Here is a 27,581-nt window from a genome sequence, read left to right as displayed (position 1 = left end):
GTTGGTGAATGACGCTTCGTCGCTAAATAGAACGCGTGCAAAAAATCTATCATCGTCCCGTAGTTTCTCCTGTGCCCAGTGGCAGAACTGTACACGACTTTCAAAGTCGCCGCCATGCAATTCCTGGTGCATAGATATATGGTACGGATTGATGTAGCATTCTCAACACCGACGTTTTTGAGATTCCCTATTCTCGCGCAGTTTGTTGCAGGTCGTGGTTGACGTTTCACATGTGGCTGAACACTTCCTGTTTCCTTAAATAAAGTAACTAACCGGAGAACGGTCCGGACACTTGGATGATGTCGTCCGGCATACCGAGCAGCATACGCACCACACGCCCGTTGGACATTTTGATCACAGTAGCCATACATCAACACGATATCGACCTTTTCTGCAATTGGTAAACGGTCCATTTTAACACGGGTAATGTACCACGAAGCAAATACCGTCCGCACTGGCGGAATGTTACGTGATACAACGTACTTATACGTTTGTGACTATTATAGCGCCATCTATCACAAAGCGAAAAAAGTGATCCAACTAAAACATTCATATTTCTTTACGTACCACACGAATAAGTAATAAAAACTGGGGGTTCCTATTCAAAAAAACGCAGTTGATATCCGTTTGACCTATGACAGCGCCATCTAGCGGGCCAACCATAGCGCCACCTGGTTTCCCCCTTCAAGCTAGACAAATTTTGTTCCTTGTAGTTTTTTCGTTTGATGCTTATTTCGTGAGATATTTGGCCCGGTCACTATCAGCCCACCACCTCTCAATTTCCTCTCTCAATTTCTGTCGATACCATATCTTTGAAATCATTCCACAACTTTTCTACGCTTACAGGACCACATCAGAAGAAGTGAAGCCTGTCTCTTGAAAAGGCGTTAAGGGCATTGTTATCAGCGCCAGCAGTGGATTCTCTACGGTATTCAGAAGTCCCCTGCTGCACTGTGATTACTGAGCAATTTTATTTTCTTTCTTTCCTCCGGGTCGTCTGGAAGTTCACTCCCGGCATCGTCTGCTGTACCTCAGCGAACATGCTCAGGTTTTGCTGTATCTTTGCAAATAATCCGCTGCAGACCAGCAGCATGTCAGATTATAAAAACAGTCTGGCGAATTACTCAGACTCTTTGAGCAGCTTCTGGTTCTGGTTCGACTCGTCAAATCTGGCGGTCGCAGAGACCCCGCCCCAAAGATACCATCTTTTCTTTGGGGACCTGTGCCCAACAGTCACTCGTGTGCCATCATCTTTGACACCTTGCGTATAAATATTGCAGCTCTCGTCGCCCATTTCAAATATTCGAATATCGTACTTAAACCTGTTTAGGGAATACATATGTTCACTATGAATTAATTTTCAGTTTATTGCTTCTTCCATCGGCACCAAATTAAGCAGGTTTTCCTACGTACCATCACGAAAGACAGCCACCATTCCTGAAAATTAGAAATACAAACCGTTGTCGGTAAGTTGCTTGTTTCGTCGTCTGTGTTCCAGCCTACATCTTCCGTGCGCTAATACTGCCCATTTTCCTCTGACGTTCCTGTCGATTAGCTTATTCGATACGTTCAAACTAAAAGGATGCTGTGTAGGGACTGAATATCACGTTACAACATCAGATAAAATGTTGCGAAACTTCTATCCTGGGGACTAAATAATTGATGAGTTAGCGTACGAGAAGCAACGGCAGTTAAATTTTTGCACTGCCATCAAAGCGCTCGAGGTAACGTGCACAGACTAAGAATTGGTTTCTTCGTTGCGAATGGGCGGCGCTGCTTAATTATATGCGCGCTGCTGTCCGTGACGAGGAATTCCACCTGAGTCCTTGCAACTCTTCCCACACGTTAAGTGTCCGACGATAGAGGTCCTGCTTACTGACATTGCCCCCATGTTGGGAGAGCGCCTATATAGTCCTATAACAAAAAGCTGAATTACGCCGCGTAACAGGCGCACGATCTTCGTATAATGTTTCTCTGTGCTAAACGATTTCCATCTGCGAAATGGAGACTCATAATCATGTAAAGAGTTCATTTGTAACGTTCCACTTCTAAAGCGACGTGTGGATATGGAACCAATTCAGAAGCAGGCTGATAGATTTCTTGCCGGTAGGTTCGATCAATATGGGAGTACTACGAAAATGCTACTTCAACTCAAATGCGAATCGCAGGAGGAAAGATGGTGTTCAGTTTATTTCAGGACGATCTTACTCCCGTCAGTATACATCTCGCCTAAGGGCCACAATGATAAGATACGACAAACCAGGGCTTGTACGAAAGCATACAGACAGTCTTTCCTACTTCGCTCCATTTACGAGTATGAAGGGAAAGAGAATGACTACTCTGTAGGAATCAACATGGATTCCGGAAACAGCGGTCGTGTGAGACCCAACTCGCTTTATTTGTTCATGAGACCCAGAAAATATTAGATACAGGCTCCCAGGTGGATGCTATTTTCCTTGACTTCCGGAAGGCGTTCGATACAGTTCCGCACTGTCGCCTGATAAACAAAGTAAGAGCCTACGGAATATCAGACCAGCTGTGTGGCTGGATTGAAGAGTTTTTAGCAAACAGAACACAGCATGTTGTTATCAATGGAAAGACGTCTACAGACGTTACAGTAACCTCTGGCGTGCCACAGGGGAGTGTTATGGGACCATTGCTTTTCACAATATATATAAATGACCTAGTAGATAGTGTCGGAAGTTCCATGCGGCTTTTCGCGGATGGTGCTCTAGTATACAGAGAAGTTTCAGCATTAGAAAATTGTAGCGAAATGCAGGAAGACCTGCAGCGGATAGGCACTTGGTGCAGGGAGTGGCAACTGACCCTTAACATAGACAAATGTAATGTATTGCGAATACATAGAAAGAAGGATCCTTTATTGCATGATTATATGATAGCGGAACAAACACTGGCAGCAGTTACTTCTGTCAAATATCTGGGAGTATGCGTGCGGAACGATTTGAAGTGGAATGATCATATAAAATTAATTGTTGGTAAGGCGTTTACCAGGTTGAGATTCATTGGGAGAGTCCTGAGAAAATGTAGTCCATCAACAAAGGAGGTGGCTTACAAAACACTCGTTCGACCTAGACTTGAGTATTGCTCATCAGTGTGGGATCCATACCAGATCGGTTGACGGAGGAGATAGAGAAGATCCAAAGAAGAGCGGCGCGTTTCGTCACAGGGTTATTTGGTAGCCGTGATAGCGTTACGGAGATGTTTAACAAACTCAAGTGGCAGACTCTGCAAGAGAGGCGCTCTGCATCGCGGTGTAGCTTGCTCGCCAGGTTTCGAGAGGATGCGTTTCTGGATGAGGTATCGGATAAGTTGCTTCCCCCTACTTATACCTCCCGAGGAGACCGCGAATGTAAAATTAGAGAGATTAGAGCGCGCACGGAGGCTTTCGGACAGTCGTTCTTCCCGCGAAACATTCGCGACTGGAACAGGAAAGGGAGGTAATGACAGTGGCACGTAAAGTGCCCTCCGCCACACACCGTTGGGTGGCTTGCGGAGTATAAATGTAGATGTAGATTTAGATGTAGACTAGTTGTGGTAAGAGGTATTCTCTGCCATGCACTTGAAGAGTATGTATGTAGATATAGATGTATCTCGTAAAGACGAGATAGGATTTCTATTTGATGTGATGAATGGTATTTAGCTCTATCTGTGGGAAAACGTGACTTACTGCAGATGAGTAGGAAAAACAACCCTGTCGTGCCTACAAAATTCCAATCCTGTAATGATCAAGTATGCTACTAGTGGTGAGCAGCCTGACAAAGTCACGTCGGTAAAATATCTTTGCATCATCTTACAAAGCGACGTGAAACCAAACGAGCTGGTAACATCGGTTGTAAGGACGCCGAACTGCCGTCATCGATGTATTGGGAGAATTCTAGAAAAGTGCAGCTCATCTATAAAGATGACTGCGCAGAACACTTTTGGGATGCTTTCTTGAGTACTGTTCGAGTCTTGAACGTTCCTACCAGGTCGGATTCAAGACCATCGAAGTAATTCAGAGCTAAATTTCTTACCAGTAGGTGCGATCAGTCTGCGAAGCACTGTTGGCAAACGGGATGCGCTCAGCCCTTGTGACGCAAACTGAGGAGCTGCTTCATTGAGAAGTAGCGACTCTGGTCTCTTAAACTAACATACGGCCGGGGACGCGGTGTGCTCGCTGCCTGCCCGCATCCGCATCCATTGTGGCCTGTGCGCTGAGGATGACACGGTAGCCGGTTCGGGCGGAGTTTAGTTTTTTCAGGTGCGATTTGCACGTGAGTATTACTGAAATGCTCCTTGAATTCACATGGGAGTCTCTAGACGGAAGAAGAATCGCAAAAAAAAATATTGAGGAAGTTTAGAGGATCGGCATTTGCGACAGACTGCATAACGATTTTACTGCCACCAACATACGTCCGCAGTAGGAGCCGCGAAGGCAAGATAAGAGAAATCAGGTTTCTCGCGGAAGCATATAGCAAGTCTATATTTTCTGTCTTATACAAGCCATCCTTGCAGCCTATGAAGTGCTGCTAACTACTGAGACGTTATTGTGCAGTACAGGAGCAGACGATATGCTGCTGGCGTGTTTACTAGTGTAATACAATGAGTGTGGCCATCATGTGTACGATACTGTAACACAACGATTCGGCCCAGACTCGGCGCGTGTTGGGCCAGGTACGTGTGCACCCACGCAAGTCTTCTAACACAGAGAGAGACAATAACTAATAATCTAGCCATCCAGTTATAGATTCAGGATCCTTTCCTAATGACCCACCCACAGGTGCACTCTTTTTAGAACTGTCAATTTTATTTCGTTCTTCCTTAAATTTCAGTTTCAAATTAACCTCGTAATAATAATTCTAATAAAAATGAATGCATAATAAACATATCCCTGAAGTAGTGAGGAACTGATATCCGGAATGGAATTTCGATTTGCATTCATTCAGAAGAAAGTTACAAACTTGCTGAGAATGGCGGCAATCTTGAAAAATTACGTAAGGTTTCAAACGTACTCATTTTCCTCGTGGGCGCGCAGCGGTACACTGACAAGCGTTTTACGTCTGTTGGAGCTGAGGCAGCACGTTAAACCTCGGTTAGCAAAATATGTGGCCTGTTCCCTGCTTCACAGCACGTTGTCCCCTGCCTCCGCTGCCCCCTGTAAATGGCAACAGCCCATTACTTATGGTCGGAAGCTCACTGAAGTGCAGCAACTCCGAGGTCATAAAAACCCGCGGCTCAGCTCCCCTAGAGCCCATTCCGTTTGCGTGCATCTGGAGCAACGACCGCAGATGTTGCCTTGTAGGTAGTCTCAGTTCGACTGTTCATTACTTTCAGTAGAACTTCGTAATGTCTCTCACACACAGGCGTCACCGTTTTTATACGCCGTGCACGACTATATCACGCCTTAACTGAACACCGACAGCGCCAGCGAAGGGGTAAGAAATTACTGAACCCACCGCTTTTTTCACCTGGATCGTGATATCATGGTTTCAGTGCTCTTTCTCTAGAATTAGAGGATCTAATCATGCATTCTCTACCGAGTACAGTACTAGTTTTAATTTGGTTTAAACAACTTTATATTTTTAGGATTCCGGCAAAGATGCAACCGTTGTAGGATCACTTTATTGGCTGTGTGTCTGTTTGTCTGTCTGTCCGACTGTTGAAAACTCTTTTTTTCAAGGAACAGGTAAACGTATTAAAATAAAATTTATGCATTATAGTGAGTTTACAGGGTGTTTCAAAAATGACCGGTATATTTGAAACGGCAATATAAACTAAACGAGCAGCGATAGAAATACACCGTTTGTTGCAATATGCTTGCGACAACAGTACATTTTCAGGCAGACAAACTTTCGAAATTACAGTAGTTACAATTGTCAACAACAGATGGCGCTGCGGTCTGGGAAACTCTATAGTACGATATTTTCCACATATCCACCATGCGTAGCAATAATATGGCGTAGTCTCTGAATGAAATTACCCGAAACCTTTGACAACGTGTCTGGCGGAATGACTTCACATGCAGATGAGATGTACTGCTTCAGCTGTTCAATTGTTTCTGGATTCTGGCGGTACACCTGGTCTTTCAAGTGTCCCCACAGAAAGAAGTCACAGGGGTTCATGTCTGGCGAATAGGGAGGCCAATCCACGCCGCCTCCTGCATGTTTCGGATAGCCCAAAGCAATCACACGATCATCGAAATATTCATTCAGGAAATTAAAGACGTCGGCCGTGCGATGTGGCCGGGCACTCTCTTGCATAAACCACGAGGTGTTCGCAGTGTCGTCTAAGGCAGTTTGTACCGCCAAAAATTCACGAAGAATGTCCAGACAGCGTGATGCAGTAATCGTTTCGGATCTGAAAAATGGGCCAATGATTCCTTTGGAAGAAATGTACTTTTTGAGGATGCAGGGACGATGCGACTGCAACATGGGGCTTCTGTTTATTGACGAAGCCGTCCAGGTAAAATAAGCTTCGTCAGTAAACCAAATGCTGCCCACATACATATCGCCGTCATCAATCCTGTGCACTACATCGTTAGCGAATGTCTCTCATGCAGCAATGGTAGCGGTGCTGAGGGGTTGCCGCGTTTGAATTTTGTATGGATAGAGGTGTAAACTCTGGCGCATGAGACGATACGTGGACGTTGGCGTCATTTGGACCGCAGCTGCAACACGGCGAACGGAAACTTGAGGCCGCTGTTGGATCACCTGCTGCACTAGCTGCGCGTTGCCCTCTGTGGTTGCCGTACACGGTCGCCCTACCTTTCCAGCACGTTCATCCGTCACGTTCCCAGTCCGTTGAAATTTTTCAAACAGATCCTTTATTGTATCGCTTTTCGGTCCTTTGGTTACATTAAACCTCCGTTGGAAACTTTGTCTTGTTGCAACAACACTGTGTTCTAGGCGGTGGAATTCCAACACCAGAAAAATCCTCTGTTCTAAGGAATAAACCATGTTGTCCACAGCACACTTGCACGTTGTGAACAGCACACGCTTACAGCAGAAAGACGACGTACAGAATGGCGCACCCACAGACTGCATTGTCTTCTATATCTTTCACATCACTTGCAGCGCCATCTGTCGTTGAAAATTGTAACTACTGTAATTTTGAAAGTTTGTCCGCCTGAAAATGTACTGTTGTCCCAAGCATATTGCAACAAACGGTGTATTTCTATCGCTGCTCGTTTAGTTTTTATTGCCGTTTCAAATATACCGGTCATTTTTGAAACACCCTGTATGATCTGTTGGTGGTTTAAAAAACAGAATCTTCTAAGTCAGTGCAATAAAAGGTTACGGCCGTTTATTTCGCATATTTAGGTACTCGCAATTTCACTCTTCAAAACCGATAGCGTACTTCCCGTTGCCCCAGAGGCATGAAATCTGACAGGTTGTAAGGTTTTACAGTACAAGTAAAGAAAAAAACCCGAAAACTTTTAATCTGTAATTAAATCAAATGAGAAAAATTTGTTTGGTCATGTTATCGGATTTTTTGTCTAACCGCCTTTAAAACAAATGTTTCTAAGTAACGGGAGGATGTATTAAAGTTGAAATTTATGTAACGTACTATGATATGTGGTCCCTTGGTTCTGTAGACAATGTAAACTCCTACGTCAAAGCAATAAAAAAATACGGTAATTAGCGTCACATGTTTTGTTATCTTGGCAGTATAGATGTCGATAACAGTGAAAAATCGATGAATTCTCGATTCTCGGGATGGATGACTGTCTACGAGGGTTGGAACTTTAATAGTGGCAACTATTTATTTACAGCTCGTACAAAATAGATACGTTTTTCAAGGTTTTACTGACCTTCAGAGTAGTCACCAGCATTGTGTATAACCCGTTGCCAGCGATGTGGAAGGCGTAGGATACTCTAAGCGGTGCCAGTTGTGTTGACAGTTCGAGCAGCGCGGTCTATTGCCCGACGAATTTGTAGTAGTGAAGTGTTTCCTTCAGTTTACAAATCGAGTTGAACTCGCGAGAGCATAAGTCAGCGGAGTGTAGTAGGTGGTTTAGCACTTAGCAGCCCCATCAATCAAATAAATCAGTAACAGCTTGCACTGTACGTGCTTGAGCATTGTCCTGCAAAATGATGGTCAGGTCCTGCAGATAGTGTCATCACTTCTGTCTGTAAGCTGGCCGTAGGTTGTGTTCCAAAAATGAACGGCATAGGAAACACTTCACAGCATTCGCTTCAGAACTGCTACAAATTCGTCGGGCAATAGACCGCGCCGCTCGAACTGTCAACACAACTGTCACTGCTAAGAGTATCCTACGATTTCCACATCGCTAGCAACAGGTTATACACAACGCTGGTGACTACTTTGAAGTTCAGTAAAACTTTGAAACGCGTATCTATTTTGCACGAGCTGTAAATAAATAGTTGCCACTATTAATGTTCCAATCCTCCTACATATTTAAATATATTTCTGCGGATCCGCCGATGCACGAGTCCTACTCGGACTTATCCTGATCTTTTTACGTAAATTCTATTAATTCTGGATAAGGTTTCTACCAATGTACCCTGCTAATCTCTGATTGCTGAAAAGTCACTGAAGCCTGCTTTCAACTAATATTTCTGACTGCTATCATAATGTATCTGATTGTTAATCTTTAAAATATTTTTAAATGTAACGGCTACACACCTCCCTAATTCTCCTCAGTAATCAGGGACCCCCAGAAAGTAGATTCGTAGCCGATGCTTTCCGCGGTTAGTATTGAGTACCAAGTTAATTTAAATCCCAGCAGCGTGTTGGTTTTGCCTCCCGTGTAGACCGGAACAAGCTCTTCGTAAACTCCTGCCTGCCAGAGGCTGTTAACTTTGAGAGGGAGGTACAAATAACCGGAAACTGAAAATGGCAGCAAAATAAAGAATTTAAATTCCCCATCAACAATCTTTAAATCTATTTCTATTTTAGTAGATATAAAAACAGTATTTATAGATGAAGATGGTATCCGTTCTTTCGAAGATGTCCGAAAGAACAGACACAATCTTCATATATATATTTCTTCTGTGCGGATGCACAAACAGTGCAGTGCCCGAGTTCTTAAGGGAAGCGGCGGTAAAGCCGCGAGTAATGAGTATAATGGGCAGGGGCACCATGAATATAGTGCGGGACAATACGTTGAGAATGTGGGTCTCACGGGAGGCGTGCCAGAGATAAATCCCTGTAGTCGCACTATCCTCTGTGTCCTCGGTGGCTCAGATGGATGCCGGCACGGTAGCTCAACGCCGGCACGGTAACTCAGCGTGTTCGGTCAGAGAGTTAGCTGCCCTCTGTAATTAAAAAACTGAGTTCATGAATCAACGACGAACTGAAACAGGTGTTTTGCGACGTCCGCCATGAGCAGATGCAACGAACGAAAACGAACAAAATGAGATCAAAAAGAAAAAAAGGCGTGTTCGGTCAGAGAACTGGTGGAAGGATCAACAAACGAACATTAACAGATGTCATGTGACGTCCGCAACGACCAAACACAACGACCAACAACGAACAAAATGGAAAAAAGATGGATGGAGCGTCTGCCATGTAACCAGGAGATCCCGGGTTCGAGTCACGGTCGAGACACACATTTTCAACTGTCCCCGTTGACTTATATCAATGACTGTATGCAGCTAAAGGGATCTCCGGTTCGAGTCCCGGTCGGGGCACACATTTTCAACTATCCCCGTTGATTATGCCTGTATGCAGCTAAGGGTATTCATTTCATAGTAACGACCGTATTTCAAATAAGTACAGACAGGTTTGAGCACATTTGTGCCATTGTGACTGGGCATTCTTTACTTAAATCTGTAAACTGTGAAGATGTTTTCAGTGATAAACGGGGAAAAAGGATTTTTATGTAGTTGTCATTTCCTTAATTGTTGTGCATTAATCGGTTACATATGACAGTCTGTACACTATTGAATACTTACAGCTTGTCATCCGCAAATTTTACTTTCGAAAATCCTGTTTCTTCTGCATTCCCATAAGATGTTGAGAAATACAGCGGAGCACTACATATACTAGGTCTAATTTGTTTTTTCAAGGTCGAGTTTATCGCAAAATTAAAACCACAGTGAAGATGCGATGAATCTTCGTGCATATGTGTTGCGTAGTGTCTCTAGTATGCACATCGATTACCTCACGTCGGATTTTCTGTGCTGAGCGCACAGTGATGCCTAGAACAATGAAGTTGACAGCTGATGGTTGCAGAGACGACACCACAGTTACAGGCAGTCTTCGTAAACCAGTTTTGGTCACTGATGCGTCGTATATATGGATCGTGATAACACCTTCAGCATAGACTAAGGCGTGAAGACGGTGCATTGAAGCGCCAAAACTGGTAACTACACAATAAATGACATCACAAGGAGAACTGCACGTGATTCATTTGCTTACAATGAAGCCTCCCGCCAAGTGTGTAGTGGGCCCTGTCACTCGATTTCTTCATGCTGAGGGGATCCGGCACAGAACGCAATTCTCATGCATGGCAGCAAAGTGTCGTGATGCAGGAACTTTGAAGCCGGAAGTACAGTAGTTCATCGTGCAGGCGGTCAGGAAATGAAGTGAGTGTCAACCGGTGATCTTGTTCAGCGACTGGATCAAGCTATTCGAGAAAATCGCATACGAAGGGCAATTCAGAACCAGCGAAGAGAAATGTTGTCATCAGCCATTGTCCTCGTTCGTGACAACGATCGGCCGCTCATTGCAGTTGTGACAAAGACGCCCCTGCAGCGTTTTCAATGCCAAGTATTTGATCACCCACCACAAAGTCCGCCTTTGGCCTCCCTCTGATTTCGATCCCTTGCTGAGAGGACAACATTGTGCCACAGACGACGATGTGCAGACCAGTTTGGAGAATTGACGGAAAGCCGAGCGGCTGCCTTTTAATGGCTCTGAGCACTATGGGACTTAACATCTATGGTCATCAGTCCCCTAGAACTTAGAACTACTTAAACCTAACTAACCTAAGGACAACACACAACACCCAGCCATCACGAGGCAGAGAAAATCCCTGACCCTGCCGGGAATCGAACCCGGGCGCGAGAAGCGAGAACGCTACCGCACGACCACGAGATACGGGGCTGCCTTTTATGATGGCGGTACTCGGAAGTTCGTACAACGCTACGACACATGAGTAAGTCGGAGCGGCGATTACGTAGAGAAGTAGCTGTAAAGTGTAAGTAAATGCTGCAAATAAAACAGTTTTTGTTTTTACTGCGGTTTTCATTTTACGACCGATCGGGCCTCAAAAAGCAATACATCCCTCCTATTTTGCAGAATTTCGTTCATGAACAACAGTGTTCAGCTTCACCGAAACCTAGTGTTAATGTTGCTGTTGTGTGTACAGCCACAGTTGGCGTTCACTTGCTCTCGAGTTAGTTGTCAGTTTCGCTCCAGTTTTCAACTTTGTTTACTTTCTCACTCCCTTCGCGTCTCTCTCTCTCTCTCTCCCTGTGTGTGTGTGTGTGTGTGTGTGTGTGTGTGTGCGTGTGTGTGTGTGTGTGTGTGTGTGTGTGTGTGAGTGATTGAGTGAGTGTGTGTGTTGCAGTTAGTGGCCTCTTTTCTGTAAAGTTCCTTTAGTGAATTGTTTGCATGACAGGCGGAACTTATATCCCGTAATATCATCTATAAGCACGGGCACCTGCGAGAGCAAACAAAACCAAATTATGGACATTTTAATTTTATTTTACGTCACCTGCAATAAAATTGGTAATTTTATAAATCAGTTCGCTTTTTAAAGTTTAACATATTGTTTTCAAATTTAGAGTTGGTTGTCACGTATAAAACTCACTGCATATACAATGAAGATCCAAAGAAACTGGTACACCTGCCTAATATCATGTAGGGTCTCCGCGAGCACGCAGAAGTGCCGCAACACGACGTGGCATGGACTCGACTAACCTCTGAAGTACTGCTGGAGGGAATTGACTCCATGAATCCTGCAGGGCTGTCCATAAATCTGTAAGAGTACGAGGGGGTGGAAATCTCTTCTGAACAGGACGTTGCAAAGCATCCCAGATATGCCCAATAATGTTCACGTCTGGGGAGTTTGGTGGCCAGTGGTAGTTTATAAACTCAGAAGAGTGTTTCTGGGGCCGCTCTGTAGCAAATCTCGATGTGTGGCTCGTCGTATTGTCCCGCTGACATTGCCCAACTTCGTCGGAATGAACAATGGACATGAATGGATGCAGGTGATCAGACAGGATGCTTACGTATGTGTCACCTACCAGAGTCGTGTCAGGGGCCCCATAACTGCACACGCCTCACACCATTGCAGAGCCTCCACCAGGTTGAACAGTCCCCTGGTGGCATGCAGGGTCCATGGATTCATGAGATTGTCTCCACACCCGTACACGTCCATCGGCTCGATACAATTTGAAACGAGACTCGTTCGATCAAGCAACATGTTTCCAGTCATCAACAGTCCAAAGTTGGCGTTGACGGGCCCAGGTCAGGCGTAAAGCTTTGTGTCGTGCAGTCAAGGGCACACAAGTGGGTCTTCGGCTCCGAAAGCCCATATCGATGACGTTTCGTTGAATGATTCGCACGCTGAGATTTGTTGATGGCCCAGCATTGAAATCTGCAGCAACTTGCGGAAGAGTTGCACTTCTGTCACGTTGAAAGATTCTCTTCAGTCGTCGTTTGTCCAGCCTTGCAGGATCTTCTTCCGGCCGCAGCGAATTCGTTTGACGTTTTACCGGATTCCTGATATTCACGGTACGGTCGTGAAATACGAAAAAATCCCCACTTCGTGGCTGCCTCGGAGGTGCTTGTCTCATCTATCATGCGCCGATTGTAACAACACGTTCGAACTCAGTGAAATATTTATAATGTGCCATTATAGCAGCAGCAACTGATCTAACAACTGCGCCAGACACTTGTGGTCTTAGCTAGGCGTTTCCGACCGCAGCGCAGTATTCTGCCCGTTCACATGTCTCTGTATTTTAATACGCTTCCCTTTACCAGTTTATTTGGTGCTTCAGTGTAAAACAGTTTTGGTTTTCACTGTGATTTCCATTTCGCGGATATATTTCGTAAACCACATCAAATACTGACGAACCGATTCCACAGACCGAACGTGAGGAGAGGGGCTAGTGTAATTGTTTAATACAAACCATATAAAAATGCACGGAAGTATGTTTTTTAACACGAACCTACGTTTTTTTAATGGAACCACGTTAGTTTTGTTAGCACATCTGAACATATAAACAAATACGTAATCAGTGCCGTTTGTTGCATTGTAAAATGTTAATTACATCCGGAGATATTGTAACCTAAAGTTGACGCTTGAAACCTCTGACGTTCAGTTGCATGTTGTAACAAACACGGGCCACGGTCGGCGAGCAGCATCTACAGGGACATGTTTACGATGACGACCGTGTTTACGAATGTGGCTGTAGTGTACTGTTGTGGTTTGGTCTAGCTGTCGCAGTGTCCGCATGTAGCGCTTGCTGCTATTGTTATTCTACATTCGTCTCCGCACGCAGACCAACTGTAGTACAACGTGTTACCAGACGTCTGTGATAGTGTAGTGTTGTAGGAACTGTGACCATGGTGTATTCGAACTCTGAAAAGGCGGAGATGATACTCATCTATGGCGAGTGTCGACGAAATGCAGCTGAAGCCTGCAGGGTGTATGCAGAACGGTACCCGGACAGAGAGCATCCAACGTGCCGCACATTGCAAAACATCTACCGCCAACTGTATGCAACAGGTATGGTCGTAGCATGCAAACGGGTCCGTAACAGGCCAGTCACAGGAGAAGCAGGTGCAGTTGGTGTGCTAGTTGCTGTTGCCATGAACCCACACACGAGTACACGGGACATTGCGAGAGCCGGTGGCCTGAGTCAAAGTAGTGTCATGCGCATACTGCATCGTCACCGCTTTCACCTGTTTCATGTGTCGCTACATCAGCAATTACATGATGATGACTTTAATCATCGAATGCAATTCTGTCAATGGGCATTAACAGAGAATGCGTTGCAGTTCTACCTGTTTACCGATGAAGCGGGTTTCACAAACCACGGGGCAGTGAATCTACGGAACATGCATTACTGGTCCGTGGACAATCCTCGCTGGCTCAGACAGGTAGAGCGACAGCGACCGTGGACTGTAAATGTATGGTGCGGAATCATTGGCGTCCACCTCATTGGTCCTCACTTCATTGCAGGGGCCCAAACAGCTACAACATGCATCGCGTTTCTACAGAATGATCTGCCAACGTTGCTCGAAAATGTCCCACTGGAAACGTGTCGTCGCATGTGGTATCAGCATGATGGTCCACCTGCACATTCCGCAATTAACACTAGGCTGACCCTTGACAGGATGTTCGACGGGCGTTTCATAGGACGTGGAGGACGCATAAATTGGCCAGCCCGTTCTCCTGATCTTACACCTCTGGACTTCTTTCTGCGCGGTACGTTAAAGGAGAATGTGTACCGTGATGTGCCTACAACCCCAGAGGATATGAAACCACGTATTGTGGCAGCCTGCGGCGACATTACACCAGATGTACTGCGGCGTGTACGACGTTCATTACGCCAGAGATTGCAATTGTGTGCAGCAAATTATGCCCAACACATTGAACATCTATTGGCCTGACATGTCGGGACACACTCTATTCCACTCCGTAATTGAAAACGGAAACCACATGTGTACGTGTACCTCACCCCTCATGGTAATGTACATGTGCGTCAGTGAAAAAGACCAATAAGGTGTTAGCATGTGGACGTAATGTGCCGTTCCAGTCTCTTCTGTACCTAAGGTCAATCACCGTTCCCTTTGGATCCCTACGTAATTCGGTGCTCTCCGATACACAAGATCGAACAGCGGAGGAGTGGTACTCAAGCGTCAACTGTAGGATACAATATCTCCGAATGTAATTAACGTTTTACAATGCAACAAACGGCACTGATTACGTATTTCTTTAAATGTTCAGATGTGCTAACGAAACTAACGGGGTTCCATTTAAAAAAAACGTAGGTTTGTGTTAGAAAACATACTTCCGTGCATTTTTTATGGTTTGTATTAACCATTTATACTGGCCCCCTCTCCTCACGTTCGGTCTGTGGAATCGAATCGTCAGTATTTGATGTGGTTTACGAAATGTATCCACCGGTAATGTTAGGTGACTCACCCTGTATATCGCTCGTATTTTGCGGAATTTCGTTCGTAAACAAGACTTTTCAATTTCACCAAAATCTAGTGTGAATGTTGCTGATATGTGTCGAGTCAGAGTTGGCATCGACTCGTACTCGAATTATTCAGTAAAGTACCTAGTGTACTGTAGTACTGTTTACATAGCAGGCGGAGCTTATATTCAATAATTTCATCTGTAAACACTGCCACTGCAAGAACAGCAAAACCAAATGATGGATATTTTAATTTGATTGGAAAAAATTAGTGATTTTATAAAATCAGTTCCTTTGTCAAAATTTAATGTAGATTTTCTCCTAATTTAGAGTTGGTTGTCACTTATAAACAATGATCTCTATACAACCTGGATGTAGAAGTCTGGTGTCTGAGTATAGAACTGCAGCGTATCTGCAGATTCGTGTGCTCTGCATCGTCCGCCATGTTGTAGTTTAACAAACAAATTTGCATCGGGCTGTGCGTGACGAAGAATTGGAGACTTATTTCTTGTCTTGAACTTTACGTCAACATGTGATGTAATAGGCTCATGTGGGGCGGAATCGAAAAGTATTTTCTTTTCGTGTTCTAATGACACATCTAAGCAACAATGTTGTAGTTTGGCAAGGAACGAAATGTGAGCATCTATGGCTGGGACGATCAGACAGCTGAAGTTCAACATCCTGGTAGAGATCACTGCTTATAAAGCACCCTTCATATCTTGGGAACAAATGAGGCTCTAGGGTTCTAGGCGCGCAGTCCGGAACCGTGCGACTGCTACGGTCGCAGGTTCGAATCCTGCCTCGGGCATGGATGTGTGTGATGTCCTTACGTTAGTTAGGTTTAAGTAGTTCTAAGTTCTAGGGGACTAATGACCACAGCAGTTGAGTCCCATAGTGCTCAGAGCCATTTGATATCGTTGCAGCGCTAGTATCGTTTGCCCAGCCCTATATGTACCATATCTTTGCTTATGGAGTGCGAAAAATCAACACAGATGGCGCCTTTCTCAAAGTATTTTGCTTCAAACTTGTTGAAGAACTCGCCTTTAAGTCTTTATTTCATATTGTAAGTTTGAATCGTTTCAGTAGCTTTTATTGAGGCTCTAGGACTGTGTCGACGACAAGCGTATTGTGGAGAGAGCGCAGCTGACCCGTTCCGTTGTCCTCCCTGCCGCAGGAGCGGGCGCGGTGTCTGCTCGGCGCGGCCGGCTGTCGGCGTCGTTCCGGTGCCCGGCGGCCGGGCTGTTCGCGGCGCCCGGCGACTGCTCGTCGTTCGTGCGGTGCGCACCCCCGCGCCGCGCGGCCGCCGGCCCGCAGCCGCAGCCGCAGCTGCAGGCGGTGCAGTTCTGGTGCGCGCCCGGCGCCGCCTTCGACCCCGCCGCCGCCGCCTGCGTCTTCGGCAGGGCCTGCCCCACGCCCGTCGCCGCAGCGCTGCGGTCGGACTCCGACGCCGAGAACGAGGTGGACCCCGGCAGGCCGGCAGCAGGCACGGAAGCCGCCGGATGCTCCGCCGAGGGCTTCTTCGCCAGGAGCGACAGCTGCACCAAGTTCTACCGCTGCGTCTCCTCTGGCGACGGTTTCGCCAGGTGAGCGACGCCAGTTTTGCCGCTGCTGAAATCCGGAGATAGCTCCACGCCACTGTCCCGGAACGTTTATAGCTCCTTGACCTACGTGTGCATCCATAAGTCACAGACCACTGTAAATTGCACGGCGCAGGATACTTTGTACCAAACGGCAACAAATACCCGCGGACATGTTGCTGCTCCGTTCCTTTTCTTCAAGAAGGCATACGATACAGATCTGCAGTGTTAGCATACCGAATAACAAAATAGCTTTTTAGTCCAGTGTTTCACCGGAGCTTTGGAAATTTGTGGTAATTGGTCGCTAGGCTTACACACTACTTAATCTAACTTACGCTAAGGACAACACACACACACCCAAGCCCGAGGGTGGGCACAAACCTTCGACGAGGGAGTCGCTCGAACCGTGACAAGGCGCCTCTAGACCGCGCTCAGCGCAGCTGAAACAAGACTCCCTATAAATTAGGCAATGGGTCATTGTTCGAATTTTCACAGCCAAATGAAGGGCTGGAAATAGACAATGATGTATCAAATTGACCAGCATAATGTCTTTGTCTCGAAACCTGGCAGAAAATCCAAAGAGATTCTGGTCGTATGTGAAGTATGTTAGTGGCAAGAAACAATCAATGCCTTCTCTGCGCTATAGCAATGGAGATACTACCTAAGATAGTGCTCCCAAAGCAGAGTTACTAAACACAGCCTTCCGAAATGCCTTTCTAAAAGAAGATGAAGTAAACATTCCAGAGTTCGAATCGAGAACAGCTACCAACATGAGTAACGTAGAAATAAATATCCTCGGAGTAGTGAAGCAACTTAAATCACTTAATGAAAGCAAATCTTCTGGTCCAGACTGTATAACAATTAGGTTCCTTTCGCAGTATGCTGATGCATTAGCTCCATACTTAACAATCATATACAACGGTTCGCTCGACGATAGATCCGTACCCAAAGACTGGAAAGTTGCACACGTCACACCAATATTCAAGGAAGGTAGTATGAGTAAACCAATAAATTACAGGCCCATATCGTTAACGTCGATATGCAGCAGGATTTCAAAACATATTATGTTCGAACGTACTGAATTACCTCAAACAAAACTGCCTATTGACACACAGTCAACATGGGTTTAGAAAACATTCTTGTGAAACACAACTAGCTCTTTATTCACGTGAACTGCTGAGTCAATAGTGCTTGTCAGTAGACGATGGATTTCAGATCGATTCCGTATTTCTGGATTTCAGGAAGGCTTTTGACACTTTACCACGCAAGCGGCTCGTAGTGAAATTGCGTGCTTATGGAATATCGTCTCAGTTATGTGACTGGATCTATGACTTCCTGTCAGAGAGGCCACAGTTCGTTGTAATTGACGAAAAGTCATCGAGTAAAACAGAAGTGATTTCTGGAGTTCCCCAAAGTAGTGTTATAGGCCCTTTGCTATTCCTTATCTATATAAACGATTTGGATGACAACCTGAGCAGCCGTCTTCTGTTCTTTGCAGATGACGCTGTCGTTTAACGACTAATAAAGTCGTCAGAAGATCAAAACAAACTCCAAAACGATTTACAAGAAATATCGAAATGGTGCGAAAAGTGGCAGTTGACCTTAAATAATGAAAAGTATGAGGTCATCCACATGAGTGCTAAAAAGAACGCGTTAAACTTCGGTTACACGATAAATCAGTCTAATCTAAAAGCCGTAAATTCAGCTAAATACCTAGGAATTACAATTACGAACAATTTAAATTGGAAGGAACAGATAGAAAATGTTGTGGGGAAGGCTAACCAAAAAACTCCATTTCATTGGCAGGACACTTAGAATATGTAACAGACCTACTAAGGAGACTGCCTACACTATGCTTGTCCGTCCTGTTTTAGAATACTGTTGCGCGGTGTGGGATTCTTACCAGATAGGACTGATTGAGTTCATCGAAAAAGTTCAAAGAAAGGCAGCACGTTTTGTATTACCGCGAAATATGGGAGAAAGTGTCACAGAAATGTTACAGGATTTGGGATGGACATCATTAAAAGAAAGGCGTTTTTCGTTGCGACGGAATCTTCTCACGAAATTCCAATCACCAACTTTCTCCTCAGAATGTGAAAATATTTTTTTGACACCAACTTACATAGGGAGGAACGATCACAAAGATAAAATAAGGGAAATCAGAGCTAGTACGGAAAGATATAGGTGCTCATTCTTTCCGCGCGCTATACGATATTGGAATAATAGAGAATTATGAAGGTGGTTCGATGAACCGTCTGCCATGCACTTAAATGAGATTTGCAGAGTATCCATGTAGATGGAGATGTAGACGTACTTTTGCTGAAAAATATTAAAGGCTTTAACTCACGTCTCCCTTCAGCCAAGAGCTGGACATCATACGCCGAAAACAAAGTTTTTGAGCCGCGCCTCAAAGACAGTTATCAAAATTCATTATTTGTCTCTGCATCCATGAGCTCTATTCGTATTTCCATGCCGGCCGCGTTGGCCGAACGGTTCTACGCGCTTCAGTCCAGAACCGCGCGACTGCTACGTTCGCAGGTTCAAATCCTCCCTCGGGCATGGATGTGTGTGATGTCCTGAGATTAGTTAGTTTAAGTAGTTCTAAGTTCTAGAGGACTGATGACCTCAGATGTGAAGTCCCATAGTGCTCAGAGCCATTTTTTTTCGTATTTCCACTAAAGCTTACACATCTCGCAGTCAATCAATAACTTTCTTCTACTATCTTCTCTGTTCCGCAATATGTTGGAAGGCAGCCTGCAATATATTCCACAGGAAGACACAGCATTTTGTCTTATCTTTTGTTCTTTATCAAACTGTTCATTCAGCACTATTATCTGTAACGTTTTACCTTAATCTTTCAGCAACAAAGTAATGAAGGATTAGGATTTACATCCTGTCGACGACGATGTCATTAGGGGCGGAGTAGAAATTCGGATTGGCGAATCATCACAAAAATAGCCTTGAGCGATGTAGAGAAAGCACGTAAAATCTAAATCTGGATGGCCGGGCGAAGATGTGAAACTTAGGCTTCCCTCATGCGCAGTCTATGCCTCAATCTCTCAGGATTTCACACTGTATGTAGTGACCCTCCGCTAGAAATTTTGGGAATGTTGCCTAACGACAGACCGTGAAAGCATTCCGTACATGAAGTCCTTGCACTATAATAACTTGTACTATTAGACGACTGTCATTATAAATCGAACAAAGTTCAGCAAAACCTTCAGTATTTCCGTAAATTCATTTCTCTCTGTTAGACACGTTTCCCTTTCACATAGGTTATTCAAAAGTTTGATTCATATATTCGTTAGCTGGAAACACTCCAGATTTCAATGAGTCGAGACTCTGCGCGTTCAATACTGCTGTCTCAAATGGCTCTGAGCACTATGGGACTTAACATCTGAGGTCATCAGTCCCCTGACTTAGAACTACTTAAACCTAACTAACCTAAGGACACCACACACATTCATGCCAGAGGCAGGATTCGAACTTGCTACCGCAGCAGCAGCGCAGAACCGGACTGAAGCGCCTAGAACCGTTTGGCCAAATTGGCCGGCTACTGCTGTTTCTGACAAAACATTACCACTCTTGAAATTGGTTGATAAAGAATTCCCTTTCCAGTGTTGTGTTTTGTATGCCGTTTCCTGAATGTTTGGTATACAGTTATATGGTGCGAGTTTAAGATTTTGTGAGCGTGTGTTGCTGCAGGACTGACACACAAAAAGTTAAACGCTTAGTACGAATAAATAATTCACAAGAGAAAATATCGTCATAATCACGTTCATACCCCTTATAAATTAGGCACTGCTACCTATTCTGACGCAGGCCGCGGTGGTCTCGCGGTTCTAGGCGCGCAGTCCGGAACCGTGCGACTGCTACGGTCGCAGGTTCGAATCCTGCCTCGGGCATGGATGTGTGTGATGTCCTTAGGTTAGTTAGGTTTAAGTAGTTCTAAGTTCTAGGGGACTAATGACCACAGCAGTTGAGTCCCATAGTGCTCAGAGCCATTTGAACCATTTGAACCTATTCTGACACACACTTAACAATTTGCTTGATGTTCCCATGCCCCTTTCTCTGTGCATGTTACGTGAGAGAAAATCATGGCTAGCTATGATTTTCCATTTGTAAGACGTATTGATGCCTTCGTTTCCTATAATTTACAATTTTATTACTAAAGGAAGTATCTTCATGTTTTTCTCAGAACGTGTAATTTCTGATGTTGTCCGGTCTAACGCAGCAGTGACGCACAAAAGTGAATTGCCCTGAATTTCTTTCCGGCTGTCTGTAATATTTTTCTAATCGCATTCTATTTTCCGAATGAAAATAAGAGTATGATAATAATAATTTCATATTTATTTGTTTGCATTTTCTCCGAAATAGAAAAAGGACAGATTTAGTGAGTTTATTGATCAGCTGAACACATTTTCCATTTAAATAATTTTTTTTTAATTTAGTATTAGACAGGGTCATTATGAAATACAACAGCAACCTTAAAACCGACGTTTCGAGTGTCTCCTCAGCGGTCCTGTTCAGGACGACTAAGTTGCTCAGATTAGTCGTTCTCAAGAGCATCGCTGCAAAGGCAATAGAAAGGTAGGTTTTATAGTTGTTTTAGTGTTTTGTAATGCTCCTGTATAACATCCAAAAGGATTTTATTCATACTGGCGCTGGCCATGGGTGCCTACCCTGTTATACATTTTTGCGTGTTATTCCCAGATTGCCTGCAAGAAGAGAAGTCTTATGTGCGTCGACGTTGCTTTATACCTCAAACTACATAATTCATACGTTAACATTCAGTAAAATATCCTACAGCTACAAAAATGAAATCGATAATGCAAAATTATAAATTAAAAATATTTAGCAGAGCGTGGTTTCGATCCACGGACCTCTGGGTTATGGGCCCAGCACGCTTCCACTGCGCCACTCTGCTCTGATATCCGCTTGCCTTTGACTGAAGTAATAGTTCGTGAAGTTGCTGATGCAAGAACCAGTGCTGGTTAACTGTCCGGTATTGCGACACGAGATAAAGGGGAGAGCGTAGCGAGCTGCAAGAAGAGTTCAGCGCACCTCGCGACTGCAGCGCAACCACTTGACAAGCGCGTAACGAAGTCTGTACATCAGCACGAAGTGAAACTGAAGCCGTTATTTACTCGAATTGTACTTACTTCTGTACAGATGCTGAAGCATGTACACTTAAGGACATACTGGCCTTATTCATTAGTTATGAGGGACTAAAATAAAATGCAAGGTCCACGCTAAAATAATATTACGGTTACGATTAAATTAATAACATCACTGATCTGCGGCTTGAATGATCTTATTTCTAAAGAAGGATGAAACCATCCTCAATATATGTCACTAGCACACATTGCATTCACTGTGCGAATCCACCATAATACACTCTAACAAAAAAAAAAGAAAAAAAAAGAGCGACACACCAAGAAGGAATTATCAGCTTGGGGCGGAAATCGGTAGATACGATGGACATGTACACACAAACAACTGATTACAGTTTCGGGAAAACTTGTATGATTCATCCAAGAGAAAGAGCTTTAGAAACTGAGCAAGTCAATAACACGTTGGTCTACCTCTGGTCCTTACAGAAGCAGTTATCGGTTTGGTATTGACGGATAGAGTTGTTGGATGTCCTCCTGGAGGGAAATCATGCAAAATTCTGTCCATCTAGTGGGTGCAACCCAGACCATCACTCCATGTTGGCGGGCCATAGGACGGTTGACCACAAAGATAAATTATCCGAATCATGGGAGAAAAGCTACGACAGATAGAATGAATCCGACAATCTGAGAAAACGTTACACCACGAGGAGCGCTTCGCGAGATCAAAATGTACCTCCATCAGTTTTTAATTACACGTTACACTTTCATAATATTCCTTGGATGTTGCTGTCGCTGCAGACTCCTTGTAAACCAGGCAAAACACTCCATTTTTGACCCAGGCAACGCCGTAATTTTCGAGGCTGAATAAGCCTGATATTCTTCAGCTCTGGTTAACGGATACACCATGTTTGCCGGCGACCTCGTCATTGATGTAAGATGTTCGCAACTCGTCATGAAAGTCGATATGTTAACATATTTGTATCACTCATCGAGAAAACGTTCCAACCATGCACAACTGTTAGCGTTTAGCCTTTGTCAGCGTTCACATTGCTCGTAATACGTCGTGCTCCCAAAGATGAAAAAGATTAAGATGTATTCGTTTAACCTGAGATTCTCAGTTGTCTGTTCAAGATGATCATATCAGAGCCTCCAGGCCCTGCCTTACATCCGAACACTCACACAGGTTGTTCATTAGAGACGACACGCTAGCTCGATAGTGCAAGTATGTATTCGCCTATGGATTTATTCAGAGCCTGAAATCTCGTAGGAAAACTTTAAACTATAAAGCCCACCTCTCAAGAACAGTGAATTAACCATGTCGATTCTCTCCATATGTTTACAGAAATTTTATCGGCTTTGGAAAGATGGCACAGCCCACTCTTCAAAGAACGCAAATGTTGTGTTGCCCAGTTTTATTACATGAAAGCAGATACATATCAATACAGCTTTAACCTGCCAAACTGTAAGGATCCTGTTTTTCGTTTGAGATAGTGCAGTCGGTTTGTTTGGAACAGTAAAATCCATAGGCTGGACGGAGTGGCCAATCGGTTCTAGGCGCTACAGTCCGGAACCACGTGACCGCTACGGTTGCAGGTTCGAATCCTGCCTCGGGCATGGATGTGTCTGATCTCCTTAGCTTAGTTAGGTTTAAGTAGTTCTAAATTCTAGGGGACTGATGACCTCGGCAGCTAAGTCCCATAGTGCTCAGAGCCATTGAACCATGTGAACCAAAATCCACAGAAGAGGCTTATATGAACCAAGCAGTACAAACGCAAGACTCAAGACCAATGGAACATGTGTTGTGATCCGAAGAATGTATTTTTACACTGATCTCTACCACGGAAAATATAAACGAAAACGTACACTATAGGCTTCTCGTAAGCACAATCGAAATTCTGTAAAGCTTCGGATAGTAATGTGGTAATTTTCAGAGGATCCTATACCGGTACTGAAAGAAAAATGACTACAAAGGCCAAATCGGCGTCCATGTTCATCGATTAGCGCAGGCATGAATATCTCTATTCACATGACTGTTAACAAATATGATTTGTTTGACGACTCCACATTTGACAAATAATTCAATACTGATTTTGATAGCCTAGCGTGACATTAAATGGCTCCCCATTCCGTGGATCTAGCCATCCAACATCGTTTGCGGGAACTCAACCAATTGCTGGACAAGTGCCCTCTAGAGACAAGAAGTGGGGTTTCGGTGAAGTTGTTGAAATTCCTTACCTCCAGCCTACAGCGTCCCAATACAAATTCAGTACATTAAAGTTTGTGGAGCGAGCTGATCATTCTAGACACGTGATGGTCTCATCCACTAATTAGCTCTGACTGCTTCAGTATTATCATCCAACAGCTGGAAAGCGGTTCACAGTCATCACAAAAAAGGCGCATGTTCAAGATGCGCCAAAGGATCGTAATCAATGAGCCACACACAGACTCGAATTTTTCAGGAAGTGTACTGAGTAGGTTGAAAAATGGTTTAAATGGCTCTGAGCACTATGGGACTTAACATCTGAGGTCATCAGTCCCCTAGAACTTAGAACTAGTTAAACGTAACTAACCTAAAAACATCACACACATCCATGCCCGAGGCAGGATTCGAACCTGCGACCGTAGCGGTCGCGCAGTTCCAGACTGTAGCGCCTAGAACCGCTCGGCCACCCCGGCCGGCGTACTGAGTAAGTAAATGGCTCTTACCGCAAATATTCTCAACCACGCCATATCACAAGCTGAAGTCGCCTCAGATACGAATAAACTGTTCCCAGTTGGGCCACATAAATACGTCATCAAGAATTTGAATAAATTCTGCCAAGCAAGAAGTTTCAGGAACACTGTGATTGAGATCGCCGGAGTAGTCATCCGGATACCTGCGAAGTTGAATAACAGCAATTGCCGGCCCAGTTGCTCCCTTCCGCCGACTATGGGCGACAGACAGACAGCGTTCTGTGTGCTTCTCTATTCTCAGCCAATAGATCAAAGACAATCTTGCCGCAGAGTGATCTCTGATTGGTCAAAAATTTTATGCCACCACAACTGACATCAGTATTACTCGATAGGGGTCAAAGCGAGCGAGAGAGAGAGAGAAATGAATCAAACACATTCGCCATGCTACAGAGTTTGTAAATGACTCTCCATGCAACTTAATTTATAGACATGATTGAATTACCCAGTTACTTATGTTTGTATCAGAAAAACAATTCATAAGCTGCTACCCACCTCCAGTATCAGTCATCGACGAAAAGGACAGGTTTCATTACCAGGAGTGATATCAAATGCTAATAACGACTTAACATACATCGAGCCTCGAACGAATTCTGACTGTTTTGGGTGCCAAAGATTAGCCAGCACCATACTATTGAAGTACATTTTAAAGTGACGTTTTTGATGTTGGAGAGGGGATTGAACTATGATTATGTAAGATGCCGGTAGAGGTCGGACCTGTACTTCCTCGTTTACAGCACTACCAATCTCAGTAAATAATTGGGAAGTAAGCGTTACTGCATACGGTAACGAACCGGTCTATTCCGGGCCGCTACGCGTCAGGATGGGTGTGCGAGATGATGAGAGAGAGGGTAGATTTGCGGCGGGGCGTACAGCCAAACAGTGGTAACATTGACAGTGTTTATTCAAGCAGCCTTATGCAACACTCCGGCTGCCCTCACGGCGTCACTGTGTGTTTGCAAAGGTCGCCTATCGCGGAATACGTTGACGCCCCGATCCGACAATGACATCCGTTGTCCTGAGTCGCGGGCGGCAGCTGCCGCGATACGAGCAGCCCACCAGCAAGCGACGCAGTGTGTGCCGCCAGAGGTGATGATGCAGTTTGGCCCGCCCAGATCCTCCGGAGTCTTGCCGACTGCGCACCGCCGCGTTGAATCGTGGTCCCCATGTCGAGCTCTCGGGTGTAGTAGCCGACACCACATGTCCGTTGTCCAGCAGCAGTGCCCCGGTTCGACCAGAACAATGGCCGATAACGTGTAGTTGGCTAGGAGGCCGATAGGATGCGTCTACCCCTGCTGGATCGTAGATAGGTTGCAGTCCGTCGGCCAAGTCCCTGGCCAAGTTCGCAAGTACCGTGGTCACTACGCCAAAGTCAGGGGCTCCTCGCCAGAACTCGATGAGTCCATCAGCAGGCAGTCAGAAAGACGATCTTCATCACCAAGTGTGAGTCGTGGTTTCTCTGAAACTCAAAAGTCCTTCATTGTTTGGTTTGGGTTAGGATGAGTTGATTTGGAGGAGGAGATCAGCGAGGTCATCGATCTCATCGGATTAGGGAAGGATGGGGAAGGAAGCCGGCCGTCCCCTTTCAAAAGAACCATCCCGGCATTTCCATCAAGCGATTTAGGGAACACGTGGAAAACCTAGATTCAGAATGGCCGGACGCGGTATTGAACCGTCGTCACGAAAGCGGGTCCTGTGTGCTAATCACTGCGCCACCTCGCTCATTAAGCCCGTCGTTCCCTCCGGTTCAGAACGCAGACAGAATGGTGGCACAAGTGAATGCTTTGAGCCCCTAAGGTCGCTCATTTGTACTCTTATTGTTATGCTTGTTACGTAATTCTACTGGAAGGGGACTAGTAGGTTAGCTTTATATAATATTGTACAGAGCTGGGGACCTAGAAACGACGGAGAGGTTTCGTCCCCGCCGTAGACCTCAGTGGTACTCAATCCCACAACAGGCCTGGCGGATTAGTGCCGGAGACCGACACGCCTTACCGCCCGGAAAGTACTGCATTAGACCTCACGGATAACCGGGCGGGCTAGCTTTATATTACTTGTCCTGGCAGTGTTTCCTATTTCGCTCTGCGCTGTCACAGACAAAGATATGTTAGTCTGTGGCGCTGTGCACGTGTTGCTAGGGGTGTACTGAAAAACGCGCCCAGTGAATTCGCGCCCAGAAAGGGTCGAGGACTGGTCCGCTAATCCCCTTGTCCGGCAGACAAAAGAGTTGAGGGACGCTACCTGGAGGTTCCCGAGCTGGAGTTTTTAGCCGTCAGACAGAGAGAGAGAGAGAATTAAGTTTCTACCACACACCACTTCAAACTGCAGTAAATACAAGAGATTACATTCTTTTGCTTCACTTGCAGTATCATTCAGCAGTCATTATCAATGTCATTTTCATTATAACAACTACACTTCTTGAATACTCAGAAAAAATGTTCAAATGCCTCTGAGCACTATGGGACTCAACTGCTATGGTCATCAGTCCCCTAGAACTTAGAACTACTTAAACCTAACTAACCTAAGGACATCACACACATCCATGCCCGAGGCAGGATTCGAACCTGCGACCGTAGCAGTCGCACGGTTCCGGACTGCGCGCCTAGAACCGAATACTCAGAAATATCAGGTGACTATATACTTAGCGATTCGTAATGTCACTTAATTTTAACTCTCAATTTATAAGAACTAGCGAGGAATTGGGGTGGTGACTCTTGAATGAGGAGTATAATTGTAAATGGTTAACTCTGAAAAGGGTTCGCTTTTGTTTTGGTGTATTGTAAAACACATATACTGTATTTCAAAAATAATCTGATTTCTATCGCACTTTATCCAGGCTTTGGACTGCCTAAAGAGCAAAAGTCATTTAGGAGTGTTTAAAATCAGATTATAAGCATCATCAATATTTTTATTTTTATTATTTTTATATAAGTTGCTATTTACATTTGAACACTATTGTATCTATATACATCTACTGATAAATTCAGTCAAGTTTCTGTAGGTAGGATATGGCTTTCAAGCAATCCTTGATCTCACCATCC

General features: G+C 44.8%; 1 protein-coding gene and 1 non-coding gene across 2 annotated transcripts in view; one reads left to right on the top strand and one right to left on the bottom strand.

Moving 5' to 3' along the window:
- LOC126323429 (uncharacterized transmembrane protein DDB_G0289901-like) overlaps positions 1 to 27,581 on the top strand; it is a 437,992-nt gene that overhangs the window by 351,970 nt on the left and 58,441 nt on the right. The window contains exon 5 of the mRNA XM_049994681.1: positions 16,294 to 16,702. Within this exon, the coding sequence (XP_049850638.1) occupies positions 16,294 to 16,702 (409 nt within the window). The remainder of the gene's footprint in view (positions 1 to 16,293; positions 16,703 to 27,581) is intronic.
- Positions 21,552 to 21,623, bottom strand: Trnam-cau (transfer RNA methionine (anticodon CAU)). The gene has a single exon. It is a non-coding gene; the product is annotated as a tRNA-Met (tRNA).

The sequence above is a fragment of the Schistocerca gregaria genome, chromosome 2 (assembly GCF_023897955.1).
Source record: "Schistocerca gregaria isolate iqSchGreg1 chromosome 2, iqSchGreg1.2, whole genome shotgun sequence".
Lineage (NCBI taxonomy): Eukaryota > Metazoa > Arthropoda > Insecta > Orthoptera > Acrididae > Schistocerca > Schistocerca gregaria.
Note: the sequence above shows the minus strand (reverse complement) of the source record. Positions and strands in the feature narration are given on the sequence as shown.